General features: G+C 40.2%; 1 protein-coding gene across 1 annotated transcript; it reads left to right on the forward strand.

Annotated features, from left to right (window-relative positions):
• The first annotated feature begins 1,423 nt into the window (after positions 1–1,423).
• Positions 1,424–15,056, forward strand: LOC137282626 (monocarboxylate transporter 2-like). Its single transcript, XM_067814408.1, has 6 exons — positions 1,424–1,510; positions 8,833–9,028; positions 9,439–9,582; positions 10,936–11,898; positions 13,551–13,601; positions 13,884–15,056. Exons 2-6 carry the CDS (start codon positions 8,833–8,835, stop codon positions 13,961–13,963), a joined length of 1,434 nt encoding a protein of 477 aa, XP_067670509.1. The 5' UTR covers positions 1,424–1,510; the 3' UTR covers positions 13,964–15,056.
• The last annotated feature ends 2,588 nt before the right edge of the window (positions 15,057–17,644 follow it).

Below are 17,644 nucleotides of genomic sequence, written 5' to 3' on the forward strand. Positions count from 1 at the left end.
TTCATGCCCAAAAATGTCATTTGTGATTGCTGTCCGCTCAGATCCAAATGCTTATTGAACAACTGACCCTTAAGAGAAAGAGTGCGTACAATTCCAAAGTGATGGGCTGGTGTTTGAATTGATATGTATTTACTACGTTTTGTGAGTACATGTCAGCAATTCACACATCACATCACTCATTATAAAGACTAGAATATAATCTGTAATTAGTCGAATACACATATTTAAAATGGGTCCCTGGTTTGATGTACAGTGGAACTAAATATCATTGAAAGATACAAGGAGTGTTGAACCAATCCAGGATGAAATTCTGATATCGCCCTCTAATTCTTTCATTGATACCAGTGTTAAGCACTCCTAATGAATCAAATATCCTGCCTGTGATACCAGAGAGCAATTGTTGATTGCAGGAAGCATGGACATTCCATGGACCCTGGGATTAGGTCAGCTTTACAGAATGGTTTACCTGGACACAAATGTGATGCTCTGCGCTACCCAATGGAACCTCAATCAACGCCCTGACGGCATATTCCCTGGAGCGATAAATATTACAATGTGCATATTACAATGCATAACATAACGAATCTCCGCTCGACTAGAAACAAGATTTATGATAAAATTATTGATTAAATTATTATATACTTCCATTTAGTAATTTGCACGTGTCTGTATTCACACAGAACGTACAAGTGATGATAGGAAAACCACTGGTCCTGAACATGCAAAATGTGGCATTATGCAATTGACTGTCTCAGCAGCATCAAACCTTCGGAGTGTGGAGCGAATTCGTGGGGTCATGGCAGAACCCCAAACAAGAAAATGCAACCATGCACAGCATCAGTAAGTGTCTACTACTACTACTGCTACTACTACTACTACTACTACTACTACTACTACTACTACTACTACTACTACTACTACTACTACTACTACTACTACCACCACCACCACCACCACTACTACTACTACTACCACTACTACTTGCTATACATTGTCAACTGTTGATCACAGGAATGTCTGGTCTCGGTTTTTAAAAGATTGCCGCCATATAAACTGTAGCATTGCTGAGTGTGGCGTTAAACAGCAAACACGCAACATTAAAAGCACGGCAATACTGTTGGAAAGGTTCATATTACTACATAAGTATGGTTATTAGGGACTAAGGTGTCTTTTTGTAACGTGATACTGTAATGTGAACGGTCATTCACCCTCAGATCTGCTCATGTACCCTGTGTGGGTATCACACACCAACCTGTTACGATACCTCGGCTCTAGTCAAGGTAACTAGACATGTATGTTAGCATGTAGAAGTCGAATCACATAGATGCATTTGTTCACCAACTGTAAATGAGACAACAGCCGTGACCAGAGTCAGTGAGTGTAGGTATTCCGCCTTCCAGTGCTGGAGAGACACAATACACAACCAACTGTCGTCGTATACAGACAGGTGCGGGGCGTCTCTCGCTGTCCTGACAGGATAGCGCGTGGAAAACAATCACATTCTGAACAGGTACTGTAAATGCTGGTAGCAGTGTCTGGGCTAATTGTTACAGTCTTCTTGCGAATGATATTGCTTCACCATCATGACGAATGTTATGTCTTATCTTGAAATTAATGGCGGCTCGATTCCTTCTATTTGAACACAATGTTACAAAATCTCACATTCAGCTTTAAAATGTTCAATGTAAGCGATTTAACTGACTTCTCGCGTAGGTGGAGAACTGGTGGAGGGAGGAAAGCGTACGTAATATAGTACCAGTGTCTGGAACCATTTCTGGCTAAAAATATCACGTGGAGCGCATCCCTATACACAGACAACCATGGCTTTCCAGCCGACGGATAGTGCGTGGGTACTGAAGGGGTACTGTTAGCGTGTCCCTATACACAGTCACCCATGACTTGCCCATGATGTTTCTCTGGGCAGTATCTCCAGCCGATGGATAGTGCGTGTGTGTTTGAAGGGGGCTGTCCGTATCCACAGTGTCCGGACTGTGTAGCTGCAGACTGCGTGTGGTTTGTTGTTAGTATGCTTCCGCATTTATTATCCAACCAATACGCCTCTGTGCTTGCAAGGTGTACAAGAACTACACAATCGGTTATGAAAGGGTGTGTATTCCAGCAAATGGCCAATACTGATTTCAATATGTTTGGACTTGTTTCTTAACGACCAATCTCGGTTCTTTCATGCACTGCATGAAAAAAAACCTGTAGGTACTACTACTACCAGTCTTCTACTGCTACTACCAGTACTGGTACTGGTGGCTTTGTACGATCTTTTTCAAAAGTGTGATTACTGTCCCATGTACGAGCTCTTTCTGTACATAGTGTATAAAATCTGTTTGTCCTGAAGACAGAACAATCACTTGACAAACCTCTCACGAGAAAATGCCAACATTGACAAGGACGGGCCACAGGAATGTCACACGCGGTTGCATCCAACAGCCACATTACAAGGACATTGGTTTGCATAAGACAAACCATAATGCGACTGGTTAAACGTTTCAGTATGGCAGGCCAGCCATGTGATCGACAGGGTAGCCTCATCATTGGGTCATCCCGCGAGCCGATTCACAGTGAGATGACGACTTCGTGCTGCCGGCCCATGGGCCGACTGACCACTTTGCGGAATTCCATTGACCTTATATCATCGAAGGAACCGTCTACAGTGGTCATCACTTCATGGCTGTTTATTGTTACAAGGGCATTTTGCTGATAAAACACGCGTATTGCAGTGTGCTTCAACATACATTTTCAATTCATGGAGCGGTTTCGTTATTTTTTTTATTTTTATTTATATATATTATTTTTTCTTTTATGTCCCGGAGTAGAATAGGCCTTCAGCTTGCCATAAAAGGCCGTAAGAGGCGACTAACGGGATTGGGGGGTTAGGCTCGCTGACTTGGTTGGCACATGTCATCGGTTCCCAGTTGCGCAGATCGATGCTCATGTTGTTGATCACTGGATTATCTGGTCCAGGCACGATTATTTACAGACCGCCGCCATATGGCTGGAATATTGCTGAGTGGGGCGTAAAAGTAAACTCAGTCACTCACTCATGTTATTATTATTTTTCTTTTCGAAAAAAACCCCACAATCTATGTACTTTCTTTTGCTCGTCAGCGTATTACTGCATTCAGGATTCTGAGACTTTTAACTGTTATCCATGTTCAAACCTACGATACCAGTTATCCTCTTCTGTGTTATGTTCTAAGTGTTATGTTTCTGTCTGTTCTGCTGCACGTCCATTGTGGCTGATACAGAAGTATTTTACACAAATCCAGAATATACCAATCAACCCAGATTCAGTCCTGAGTGAAAACATCGCGGATGTTTGTTATACCGCCAACGTAACCGCTGTTGTGTAACTTACAGTAGAACATCTGTTACTCGTGAATATATCAAGGCCATTTGTGTGGAACAGTTAGGGAACTGTGAAGATGATCAAATATCGTTTCACTAAACCCGGCTTAGAATTAAATGGTACTTCTTCTGCCACCATAACTTGGCCATTCTGATGAAATCGTGAGGCTTTAGGTGACAAAACTTTCGATATTCAGTATGAATAAGACGGGGCTGGGGACGAGGCTGTGGACGGGGCTGGGGACAAGGCTGGGGACGAGGCTGGGGAAGAGGTTGGGAACGAGGCTGGGGAAGAGGTTGGGAACGGGGCTGGGGACGAGGCTGGGGACGGGGCTGAGGACAGGGCTGGGGACGGGGCTGAGGACCTATCAGGTGTGTTCGTATTTGACAGAACAGAACAGTACAGTACAGAATTTTATTCTAGTAAATGATGCAGAATGTTATAGAGAACATACAATCGTTATTATACAATAACATATGAGTGGACAAATGTATTTAGAAATGACTTAGAAAATGTTCAACAGTAATAGTTTCCATGGTAGTGGAGTATTATGTGATTCCATCAGATCAGATGTGGATTACTGCAAATACACTAAAACAAACACACGATTAATTACCTTTTGTGTTCAAACATCGTCAAATTATGTAACAAAGGTGTTGATTACATGATTTTACACAATTGTACAAACAAAAAATCAATTTTAACTGAAAATGTTGATTTTGATGAGATTTCTTACAAGGATTGGAAAGGCATCGCCACAACGCAACAGAAATCACCTTCCAGTTAAAATTGTGCAGCAAAAAGCATTCACTGTCTGGCAATAAAGATCCAGACTGGCATTCGTCTTGAGGTATTTCAAGGTCAAACCACTACGTCACGTCTTGACTCTGCGACACAGATCGTCGCCATTGCACGAATGCATGCTGGAGATATTCTGTTCACATCCGTCTGAATGTTAGTCAAAGCAAGATATCTTTACTTGCAGCTCGTTGTAGCCAAACAGGTATAACAAATGACCGTACGTATACAGGCGGACCTCGGGTTACCACTGCAGCTGCAGATCGGTACATATGGGTACTACAGTTGCGTGATCGTACTGTCACGGGTGAGAGCACAGTAGAGAGAGTGCCACGATTTCAGAGCATATCCGGTCCAGCTGTACGGAACAGGTTGAAAGAGATTGGTCTGAGAACCAGGAAACCGATGTCGTCACAATAGCGTCTCCGTTATGTTAAAGTATCCACTTGTTTGTATAGACATTACCTTCTTCTAAACTGGAGTAAAACTTCATGCACTAAAGTCTATTTGTGTGCGGGTTATATATGTCTGAACATACAGATTTCGTGTCTATGCGTTCTGGCTTTTACAGTACATAAGAGGGGTGTAAGAAAATACGTAATTGACGATGACTGACTGTCAGGGCCCATACAAGTAGGTTAACTGCTGATTGAGCAGAAATATTTGTCAAAACCTCTCCTACGACTGTAAGATTCTGAGAGGTCATGAACATTTCTTGGTGAATGATTATCAATAGTGATGGCACCAGGTGTTCACTACAAGGTGAGTGCATCCTGTATCTTTAAGAGCATTCGTCGTAAACAAATACAAATACAAATATCGTTACCCAGAGAAGATACGTGTGGTACAAACCGTTCTGTTGAACTGACATCATATTTGTCACCGAGATATCTGATTTTCCTCGAAATATCTGCTGTCGACATTTTAAAACAGAGGCCTTGGATGTTGCAAACTTGATCAACCACCGTATGACGCTCTTTGAAGTCTTAATATTCGAGTTGCACCTTGAAAGTTGTGGAATTTAAGGACTCGAATCTTGGGCTACAGACATACTGAGTTGACTGTTGAAACTGTTGAAAGTTAGTAGAAAAGCTAGACCGCTTTATCTGATGATGCGTGAAGATAGAAGATACATTATAGCACCGGCCATTCAGTCTTCATTGAATTCCAGCAAGGGCTGGTACACAGGGGATTGAAGTCCGTAAACATACATGGATGTTCCCTTGTCAGACAAGACTCTTAGACCAAAGGAACATCCTCTTCTGAAACTCTCTTTCACACTCGAGTACTGTTTACGTCATTCCAGAGCAATGTAGAATGTGAATGTCATAAATATTGTATAAGACCCAAGAGTGGCATCAAACCAGGAGCCTTTACAATCTAGTCCACCCTTCTCCACGGCAAAATCAGCCCATGCACCTTATCTGACGTCTCCTTTGGCTAAAAACGTCTCTGAATATATATAGTCTCTGAATTAGTCTCTGAATTATATATAGTCTCTGAATATATAACAAAATTAATAATAGAAGTAACATGCAATCCATTTGACAGTGAAAAGTAAATTCTGCAGTGAGATTGGATATTCCGAAGCTGAGGAAATCGAGACTTACTTTATCTAGGACTTTAGCATTGCATGGAGCGCTAGAAGGAAAATAATGTGGTTCAGGGACTGTGAGACATACTGCTTTGAAGACTTAGTTGAAACAAGACTAGTTGCAACTATCCCATCCTTCATTGTCTAGGTATGTGACGCCATCTCCCTGTTTAGGAGACAGGTGGTTATTGAAAGTATATAATCCATTTTGTTTGCGGGCATTGTAAGATGAAACATTTACAGACTGCAGTGTGAATGTGCTACATGTAATATCATCTGCCGTGTTGGTAACACAACGTTTGAGGTACTTTAATGTCCTTCGTGATCCAAACATCTGCCATTTGATTCATCACTGAGGAATGTAGGTGGCGTTTACGCAAGGATGTAAAGTTTTGTATGATCTCTTTAGTCCTCACCAGGTCCTCATGTAGCCCTTCCTATCTACCAAGGATTGTCTTACACGTTGGATTATCTAGACCACCACAACAACAGAAGGACCGCGTTGATGACAATATCATGCGCTGATGCATGACAAAGTCGGATGGCTCCACCTGCTATTGATAAAGACCTGACAACATATGGCAACCCAAAGCATGCATTATCATGACATTGGGTTTCTGGGAATGGTAACCCATTGCCTTTTTTATTAAAAGGGTATTATTATTCAAACTCGCACACACGTGTACCGAAGACTGAGTCGTGCAGGGACCTCTGTTGATATAAATAACCGGAAGCGACAAAACTCTTTCCACATTCATTACACATCTCTGCCCAGCGTCGATTGTACAATTGTGACTATTCCATGGGCATGGATTTGTTTCAGCAGTGTTACAGAAGTTTTGTATGGTCTGGAGTAACAAATTACTGTCTAACACACAAACACAACTCAAGTCAGTCAGATTATCCATGCTGCAGTTTCATCGTGATGACCGTATAGAAGATCGGAAAATGGGAACGTTCAGGATCAATAGTGATATGTCATGCATCGTGACATATATCTGCAATGGAAGCGACAAAACCTTTTCCACATTAATGACCAAAATCAGGATCGATTGTACAGTTGTGACTACATCACGAGTAGTTACTTGTTTGTGCAGTTTTGCAGTTCAGTCGTGTACAGCTGAAAGGCTGGTGAGCTTCAAGCACAATGTCATCGTCAGTATTTATGCACTGACGTAAATTGTGCATTTGTTGTAGCTATTTGATATAGAGTCATTCACGTTGGAAGTTGAATTTGTATATACTGATGGAGAACACATGCGACATTGACCATGGAGATATTAACTTTAGATAATGGTATACTGGCCATGAGAACTGTTTCTTTAGTCAACAGATGGCTTACCGAAGTGGCATTGACCAAGGCACAACATTCATATATACACATGACGTGCACAAGTGACATTAGCCATGGGACTGTTTGCTTCAAATACATGGGTTCTATACAAGAAATATTGCCTTGGAAATATTTGCTTTACATACAGGAGTCATACACTAGGGTCATTGACCATGGGACTATTTGCTTTAGATACAAGGGTACTACACAAACGATATTGACCATGGGACATTTGCTTTACATTCATTCCATAACCAGGCCTTAGACCCATATTGCATAACAAATTACAATCATACTATCCAGTATGCATTAACTTCTGTTTTCGAGGGTGATTTTATGGTGAATACTTTAAATAGATTGAGTCCAAGTTTGTATAATACATCTTTATCTGTAGATTTCAACAATTGTTTGAAATTAGTAGTTCTTGGCTAATCTGGGTACAGCAAGCTGGTAGATATTTTTTTCAGATGAGAGAATGTTTTACACTTCATAAGTACATGCTATTCATTTTTCACAGTCTTCACATTTTTCTCCAAACATTAATCAGAGATTCTTTTTTCATGGGGTATATTGTTGTGTCTTCCAGTTTCAACTTTTTGTCTAAAATTGTTACACCTGAATTTTGACATATAATATTTTAAATACAGTGGAATGTTATTTCTTATATATGATTCAACATTGAGTAGAGACTTATACTGATGATAAAATTCACCTTTAGAGGAGGATTTCAGGGAGAATGTGCCAGTCTTCATTGAGGTTGTCTGATAGTCTTATCTTAAATTCTCGGAGAAATAAGTCTACCAATATTTGTTGAATCCACTCTGTACCAAAACTTAAGCGAACAAGGATGTTCTTAATTGAGGTAGCCCGTGAATATCTTTCGACAACATCAAGTGTTTTGAGCATTTTATGTGCCTGTCCATGGATATATTTGCTTTATATGCTGAGGTCTAACATAAGGGAGAATGGTTTCTTGTATCTACAGATGGCATATACAAGTGATATTGACCATGGATATATCTGCTTTATATACAGGAGTCCATCATGAGGGAGAATGGTTTCTTGTATCTGCAGATGCCGTATACAAGTGATATTGACCATGGATATATTTGCTTTATATGCTGGGGTCTAACATAAGGGAGAATGGTTTCTTGTATCTACAGATGGCATATACAAGTGATATTGACCATGGATATATTTGCTTTATACACACGATTCCATCATAAGAGACAATGGTTTCTTGTATCTACAGATGCCGTATACAAGTGATATTGACCATGGATATATCTGCTATATATACAGGAGTCCATCATGAGGGAGAATGGTTTCTTGTATCTGCAGATGCCGTATACAAGTGATATTGACCATGGATATACTTGCTTTATACACACGAGTCCAACATAAGGGACAATGGTATCTTGTATCTACGGATGGTGTATACAAGTGATATTGACCATGGATATATTTCCTTTATACACATGAGTCCAACATAAGGATACTGACCATGGGTATACTTGCTTTATACACACGAGTCCAACATAAGGAACAATGGTTTCGTGTATCTTCGGATGGTGTATACAAGTGATATTGACCACGGATATATTTGCTTTATACACACGAGTCCAACATAAGGGACAATGGTTTCGTGTATCTAGAGATGAAGTATACAAGTGATATTGACCATGGATATATTTCCTTTATACACATGAGTCCAACATAAGGGACAATGGTTTCTTGTATCTACAGATGGCATATACAAGGGATATTGACCATGGATATGCCTGGGTGGCGCTGCTGGCCGTCTTCAGCATCCAGTTCATAATTGGAATCATGACGTACTCAACAGGAGTAATAAATGTAGCAATAATGGAAGAAGTCGAAGGCGATATTACGAAAACGTCATGGATTGGTTCAACTCTTTTCGGAACATACACTTTACTTGGTTAGTATAAGGATTTTATCTGTAAAAGGCAGTCATCCAATGTACCTGACACATGTTGATAAGCAATGATAAACGATGTTTCAAAAACATGTATTTCTTTGCATTCAAACTTGGAAAATGCTGATGTCATTACTAATCATGGAAAGTAATTAGGAAATGTAAACATTGTTTTGAGTGAGTGAGTGAGTGAGTGATGGAGTATGGTTAAACTATTATCCTAACCCGAAAGCAATCGTGGTATGGATGTGAAAGTTGTAACCGTTATTATATATCAGCATTAGTATTTTTTTTACAATATTATTGTTTGAATTATTTCAATGCCAAAGGCAGATAACCTTGTATGGAAGGCAGACTTCATTTCAAATACATCATGTTCACAAAATATGTTCTAACCCCTTTGGTACATACAGGCCCCATTGCTGGCATTGTTCAACAAAGATTTGGTGCCAGGCTGACGGCTATGACAGGAGGTCTGTTAATGCTTCTGGGAATGTCAATAGCCTCATTCTGCCCAACTGTGGTCGGCCTACTATTCACATATGGCTTTGTTGCAGGTAGGGGTGCTCTTGACATTAAAGTGAGTGAGTGAGTGAGTGAGTTTAGTTTTACGTCACGCTTAGCAATATTCCAGCTATTTGGAGACGGTCTGCAAATAATCGAGTCTGGACCAGACAATCCAGTGATCAACAACATGAGCATCAATCTGCGCAGTTGGGAATCGTCTTAGTCGCCTCTTACGACAAGCGGAGTCGCCTTTTCTGGCAAGCATGGGTTGCTGAAGGCCTATTCTACCCGGGACCTTCACGGGTCGCTTGACATTAAATCCATGATTACATTATAATCTGTTTTGAGAGAGAGTTTATACAACATTTTAATGGTGTTTAGAAAGAGGTGATAAACTAGTATTATTTTCATTTTAAACATTGTCTAAAGCGTGAGTTGATGATATTTATTTTATCAAACTGAAGTGTCTACATAAGATGATCTACATTTCACATTACTTAAACATCAACTGGAACTGTCCCCTTAATACATAGTATATATACTACCCATCAAAAGTTTAGCTTCACTTAAGGCACTCAGTTTATGTTATGTATACATATTGGGTTAAATCGAAAATGAATATCTCCACTATCCTCGGGAAGTCAACTGCAAACTTTCTGCATGAGGATCAAGTATCAAATTCATGACAATTTGCATTTGGGTGCAAAGGTTGTTAAGAATTATGAAATTTTCACTACTTTTCATCATTTCCTGATCTCATGGCAATAATCTTTTTATGTGGTATGAATTTATTTTACAATAGAACAGTTCATGTGTAAACATTATCTTAAAACAGTATGCAACATTTTGCAAAATGTAATTTAGAACAGTTGACTGAAGTAGGTGGCTACATTTGTACTAGTGAGTCTAAACTTTTGATGGGTAGCATATTATCAACACACCATACGTACCCTGCAATACTTCACACTTCTTCCTAATCTTGTTTTCATGGCATAGCCTACCCAAGTGACGTCAGGTTCATATACTGATCAAGCAAAACTTCACGCTAAACTGCTCATTTTGAAAAGGGGTAGTACGATATCGTAAATATGGGGCAACAGAGGTTGGTGGCCAGGTCTAACCTGCAGCATGCGCCAATTTCAGGTTTATTGAGCCACGTGGGGTGCACGTGCATGCACCGCAGTCCTTTGTGAAAACACAAACCACAACTTCATATGCAGTATGTTGCTGGTGTTTAGAAAAAAAGACGTCAACAACCCTTGAGACCTTCTCATGCCACACCTTGCAAATATGAACTTGGTACGCTGTAGGTCAAACAGTGTACTGTGAACGTTGTACGTGTCATGAGTTTCTTTTCTTTTTGTTTTCCAAATCATTTTCTAATCTGTCTACTGTATTTTCAGGTGTGGGTGTAGGGCTTGGCGCCAATGTGATCGGAGTGATACCAGGACAATACTTCCGTAAACGAAGGCCTGCAGCATACGGAATCTGCATGACAGGATGTGGAGCTGGATTGTTTGTGGGAGGTCCACTCTGTCAATATCTTCTACATCACTATAACCTTCATGGTACATTGTTGTTAATGGGTGGTATTGGATTCAACCTATGTGTGGCAGGTGCTTTACTAAGGCCAGTAAATCCAGTTACACATTGCCAAACAGAAGATGAACCGGAACAAGAAGTTTTGAAGACGTTTCAAACTGATGACACAGTGGGTATGTCCCAGACTGTCGAAAAGTCGTTTCGTGTGGAGAACGAATTTCACATGAGGCATATGCAGGCAACAGATAGTTCTGAAGAACAACCGCAAGTTACGACACAGTATGATGGAATGGAATCTTTAAGTGAAACGAGACACATTCGAAAAACGACATTTTTCAATTGGCCTCTGTTTTGTAAAACATTTCACGTCTTTAGACAATTTCCTTTTGTCATGTATAGCTCGAGTATGTTGCTCTGGAGTCTAGGAGAGGCTGCTTGGATATTCCACTTGCCGAACTACGCTGAAAACAAAGGACGATCTCCTGCAGAGGCTGCACGCCTTTTAACAGCTATGGGTGCAGGGAGTATGTTTTCACGGGTATTCGCGGGGATAGCAGCCTCAGACTCCAATATAGATGCCGTGTTGCTTCAGGTTGGGCTAGCGGGTTTAGCAGGGACAGTCTCATTCTTGTTTGCTGTTGGGTCATCCTCATACATGTCACAGCTATTTTTCAGCTACTTTTATGCGACATACAGTCAAGGTATTAATACACTCATAGGACCAATCATCATAAATCTGCTTGGCTTGCCCCATGTTGCTGTTGCGTATGGAATCGTGTGTTTCTTCTGCGGGATTGGCCATTTGTTGGGTCCTCCTATAACAAGTACGTACACCCGGAATACATCAAACGCCAAACGAAACATTACCGCCCTACCTTCATGAATTACTTAAAAACTATCAAAGATATGTTAGCACGATGTTAGTTTACAAGAAAGCTTCACAACACAGATCAATCACGAAAACAATCTCACATGCATTCATATTTAGGTGAAAGCATAATTTTCAGAAAATTTAAGGTTAGTCCTATTTTGGAATATTAGTCCTAACCAATAAGAGTAATATAGATGTCTATACGAAAGGTTGAAATAAATTCTGGTTTGAGACAAAGATGAAACACTTAAAGTCTTGCTATTGTGCAAAAACTGTTTATGAACATCTGAAAGTATCGTTGTTAACATTTTTGCTGTTTAGACACAGCAATATCACTAGCCAAAACGTAGCAATATTCAAGCAGTATCTGCATCCATGGCGCGTGTCGTATGATTCTCCGGGTTGGCAAAGAGACTAGAATGCATGCTATGATTCACAAATACGAGAAGTATGTCACGACGAACAGCTGATGAGAGAGAGGGAGACATCGGGATGGTGTCAGTGTGGTCGACATACATTCATGTTGCCAACGCCATAGGATGCCACCGGATTACGGTTATAAGACCTATTCAGCGCAACCGTCCGACGTCACCGGTCAGACCAAGAATAGGACATCCAATCATTACAATGAAGCAGAAAGTTTAATCCTCAAGATTTTAAGAAATATACTCTTTAAAAAAGTAGGGGAACTGTACTCTTAATGTATGATTGTCAAAATTAGGCGATATATGGGATTAAATCAATGTTGATACAATAATAATGGATGTTTTGAGAATACATCACCACATGGATTTCATTCAAAGCAAAGCTGTTCTTACAGTTATCCCCCTAGTTAGGTGACTGGATTATGACATGAGAATTTCAGGTTTACAGTCAGTGGTGTGTGATTTGATCCTGACCATGCACAGATGCAAGACAATTACAGGCATTGTGCTTTCGTGTGGTGGGTACATGAAATGATGCTGCGTACAAGAGATGAATGTCATTGTAACGTTCCTCAGTGGGTTTTCTTTCTACCTGACTTCAAAGTTCAGGTTCCCCTACTTTTTATAGATTATGTTTTTAGGAAAACCGTTTCTTTGGCGTTTCGTGTATGTCGCATATGATTATGATGCAATAACGTTTCCAGTGGCGCTATACATGTATGACTGGTTAGATCGCTTCGAAGATGTTTATCATTTCTCTTTAAGGTTCTGTATGGTTAGTTCTTTTTTGTTATTAATAAAGTAATAACTTCGGGATAGGTCCTCAGTTATCAACCTTGAGAGTGTTACAAACTAATGCTCAAAGAAGATGAAACAATTTCACCTTATAAATTGACGAAGTTGCTTGAAAGAAACGATATGTGTTCGACTTTGTATGTGCCATCCTTATCAAACTAACAGAAGCACAAAAACTAACAACAGAAGGAGGGCTCCGTGTGTGCGCACATTGAGGTCATGATACTGCTGCCGAAATATGTAATATGGAAAATAGTATATTTTGAGAAGTAAGAGAATAGTGGAATTAATGTGTGCAAGCGTTCAGAGTTAATGATGCCTAAATACTGAAATAACGTCCCGTTTTATCGGTGAATTAATATCACTAGTTTGTAATTTTTTTCAGGCACCTTGTACAAAAGAAGTGGAAAATACGAGTACACGTATATCTTTGCAGGTATGGTTTGAGTGTTGTAGCTTGTTGTATAGCAACCAACGAAACAGACATGGCAAATATAGCAACCAAAGAAACAGACATGGCAAATATAGCAACCAAAGAAACAGACATGGCAAATATATATGTAAAATGGAAATTCGATTCTAACTTTAACAGTAATCTACAGAAAATGATCTCGCTCGAGTTTTCTGCATGCAAAGAAACTCAACTGAGTGTTCCTCATTGGTGTAAATATCGTAATGTAGCCATTTTCAGGATTACTCTTTTGTTTCTTCATTTCAGGAGCATGCCTGGTCCTTGGGTCGATAAGTACAGCGTTAACAACTATACGCAGACGGAATAAATCCACGCAGGAAATATAGGAGGAAGGGACTGGTCATCTTGGATCACTGGGGCTATTGAGATGTATAGCGAGTGAATGTCAGATGGATGTAAGGGTAGGGGTGTTGAGATGGGTGTAAGATGGGTGTTGTGGGTGATACTTATAGATGCAGGGTTGTGGGTCGCTCTTTTGGTCATAGGTGTTGAGATGGGTGTCAGATGGGTGTTGTGGGTGATACTTATAGATGCAGGGTTGTGGGTCGCTCTTTTGGTCATAGGTGTTGAGATGGGTGTAAGATGGGTGTTGTGGGTGATACTTATAGATGCAGGGTTGTGGGTCGCTCTTTTGGTCATAGGTGTTGAGATGGGTGTAAGATGGGTGTTGTGGGTGATACTTATAGACGCAGGGTTGTGGGTCGCTCTTTTGGTCATAGGTGTTGAGATGGGTGTCAGATGGGTGTTGTGGGTGATACTTATAGATGCAGGGGTATGGGTCGCTCTTTTGGTCATAGGTGTTGAGATGGGTGTCAGATGGGTGTTGTGGGTGATACTTATAGATGCAGGGTTGTGGGTCGGTCTTTTGGTCATAGGTGTTGAGATGGGTGTCAGATGGGTGTTGTGGGTGATACTTATAGATGCAGGGATGTGGGTCGGTCTTTTGGTCATAGGTGTTGAGATGGGTGTCAGATGGGTATTGTGAGTGATGCTTGTAGATGTAGGGGTGTGGGCCGGTCTTTTGGTCGTGGGTACTGAGAAGGGTGTCAGATGGTGTTGTGGGTCATCATAAGTTGATCACAAATAAATGTAATCCAAGTACCGAATTAAGATTGCTGCTGCTGTACAGAACCATCCAAAGAATATTGCTAATGGACATTCCCACAACAAAATGTGGAGATCCCTAAATGTACTTTATGAAATGATTGTGACGGAACAATGTATCATATCTGACAAGGTGGAAAGCATATGGCATGAAAATATAGCTCAGAGTTTTACGATTACCCAGGCAATGTTTGGGATTAAAGAAATACATAACTATGCCCTAAATGCAATAATTATTATAGTCAAGAATATCATATACAACTGAAGTATGAAACGTTTCACTCCATATCTTTCATACATCATACAATATTATAATACCACCATATATATATATATATATATATGTATGTATGTATGTATGTATGTATGTATGTATGTATGTATGTATGTATGTATATATATATATATATATATATATATATATATATATATATATATATATATATATATATATATATATATATATATATATATATATATATACATTAATCGCGACCCGGAAGCAGACTTCCTAAAAATATGGTCAAGCTTACACATGCTATGTAGAACTGTTAAGAAGGTTAATTGTTTCGTTGTACATGTAACAATGGTATTGACTCTGTACGGTTATATTAAATTCATGCATTGAATGTATACATTATGCTTATATGATCTAATGGCAAACGGGTGCATTGTCCTGTTTTCCATCACTAATGCAGAATCGGCTGGGAGATTTTAAAACTTTTGGGGCAGCACATGTTCAATACTAGGTGTGGCCACCCCCATCGGCAACAGTGATGCAGGCCCGAATCCGGCGTCAAAATGAGTGGATGAGTCTTCTTACACCATTCCTTTAGCAGCGCAACTGATTGTGGTTCCTTCCCAATTCGTCAAAGACGGTCAATTTGGGACAGATCGAGCGACCTCAACCTTCAGACTTGAAGAGGCTGTACCTTCTTTCGTCACTAAAGAACACTCTAGGCCAGTTTCTCTGTTGACAGTCGTTGTGCATCTCAATCTGGCACGTCGGTGTTGACACTTCAACGTCTTGTCACTGAAGAGTCTTTAGGCACCGACGCCATGATGATGGAGTTATCTGACCACAGTGTGTCCGCTGACTGGTTGTCTACGGCTAACGGCGCTATCGGTTTCTAAGATGAAGCACCCGTAAATACCGCTCATCTTGCTGGGTAGTGACCTTTGGGGTACCACTCCTTGACCTGTCAGCAGTACTGCCAGTCTGTCGTAAACAAGTGACATGTCTGGCGATGAAGGATTTGCAGCTTCCCATGCCCATAGCCATATGCTCGTGTGTTGCTCCCCTCTGCAGCTCTCTCATTCAGACTAAAACTAATAGCAGAGTGAAAGCATACTCACTCATTCACTTCCAACAATTACAAAATATTTGTTACAGCTGTTCAAACACGCTTTAAACACGTGATAAACAAATGTAGCAATCCTATCAAGCCATTATCATGCCCAGGGTTTCCTTACATAAAGCTCTGAGGTGATCGTAAGTCACTAGGATGTTAAAGAATAGTAACTAAGGTTAACATTATTAGAGGTGGCCTCGTGACAGGAACCTCCGGATAATATGATACAGTCAAATGTATATTCATTTATGTAGAGTTAAATACCACAGGGTGCAATGTTAAGATTTTGTGAATTAACCGAACAGAGCGCATGCACACACATGCATGCATTCATCTTAAAGCATCACGCCATGTTTGTTCATTCTCGTTTACTACACTTAGTAAAACCGATTCGATTTCCTAAGAATCAGTCTTAATTAGAAGATAAAGGCATTCTGTTTTCATTTTTCATCTGTTGACCAACAGATAAAGGACCGAAAAATGAAAACAGAATGCCTTTATCTCCATTTTAGCACGACTGACACGCGTTTGAAATCCGGACACTTTCGCGCGCAAGGGCACAGAGTTGTGATGGGGCGTTTTTTCCAGGAATCGATATGGAATCGTCCAACTCAAGAACAGGATGTGCAATGATTTAGACAAAACATTTGCAAAGTACAAGAACTTTATTTTGGATGCTCAAACAACTTGTTTGTGTCTCTTGCATATGGATACAATACTGTCAGTTACATAGTTTAGAACCCCTAAACAATTTTATACAATTATATGCAATCGAAAAATCACCACCTCACCCCTAGAGTGCATTACTATAGACTCGCCCATGACCTACAAGTAGGACGATTGTGAAGCGTTGTCGCTTCAAACTTTCAAACTTACTCACGGAAGTAATTATTAAACTCCACGCTGCTGTTGCCAATTTGGAATAGACTAGACATGCCAGTTTTAATATTGGACACGTTTATAGTAGATGTGGATGGTGCAACAACTGATGATGCAGCGGTTACTAAAGGCATCAGGTTAGGGATAGGCCGAGTGTTTTCATTGCCGGTGTGAAGGATGGCTGAGTAATGGCGTTTCTGTGCTGCCGATGAATCGGTGTTGTAAGATGATAACCTTTGATGGTTTTTGTGACCTGTTATTTTCACAATTTCTCTAGCCTCAACACCTGCATGTAATAAGAGTGTTACAGTGGTGGACCGAACACAATGGTTTGTGTACTGCTTACTAAGATCACATTTAACAGAGATTTGTTTATGATAATAAATTTCATTTTCAAGTTAATTCATACTGTTTTGTGCTTTGTTTTGGAGTGGCAACCGTATGCAGTACAGTCTTGTACGACTGTTTTGTAGAGCGGTGTCGGGTATTACCGAACAAGCGGCCGTCACTGAACAAAATTCCATCCCCGCATATATAGATATTGTGAGGTTCGTTTTGTGTATTTATTTGTGTTACGAGTGATGAAACACCGGGGGAATCACTAACTTAGGCGTGATGTAATGTTAGCAGTTATGTAATACACGGCGCCGCTCTATGTGGAATCTATCGTTA

The sequence above is a fragment of the Haliotis asinina genome, chromosome 4 (genome assembly GCF_037392515.1).
Source record: "Haliotis asinina isolate JCU_RB_2024 chromosome 4, JCU_Hal_asi_v2, whole genome shotgun sequence".
Classification (NCBI taxonomy): Eukaryota; Metazoa; Mollusca; class Gastropoda; order Lepetellida; family Haliotidae; genus Haliotis; species Haliotis asinina.

Coding starts and splice junctions, on each gene's coding strand:
- LOC137282626 (XM_067814408.1), top strand. CDS start 8,833: ATGGCATATACAAGGGATATTGACCATGGATATGCCTGGGTGGCGCTG. Junction 11,899..13,550: donor GTTGGGTCCTCCTATAACAA/GTACGTACACCC, acceptor AATTTTTTTCAG/GCACCTTGTACAAAAGAAGT. Junction 13,602..13,883: donor GTACACGTATATCTTTGCAG/GTATGGTTTGAG, acceptor TCTTCATTTCAG/GAGCATGCCTGGTCCTTGGG.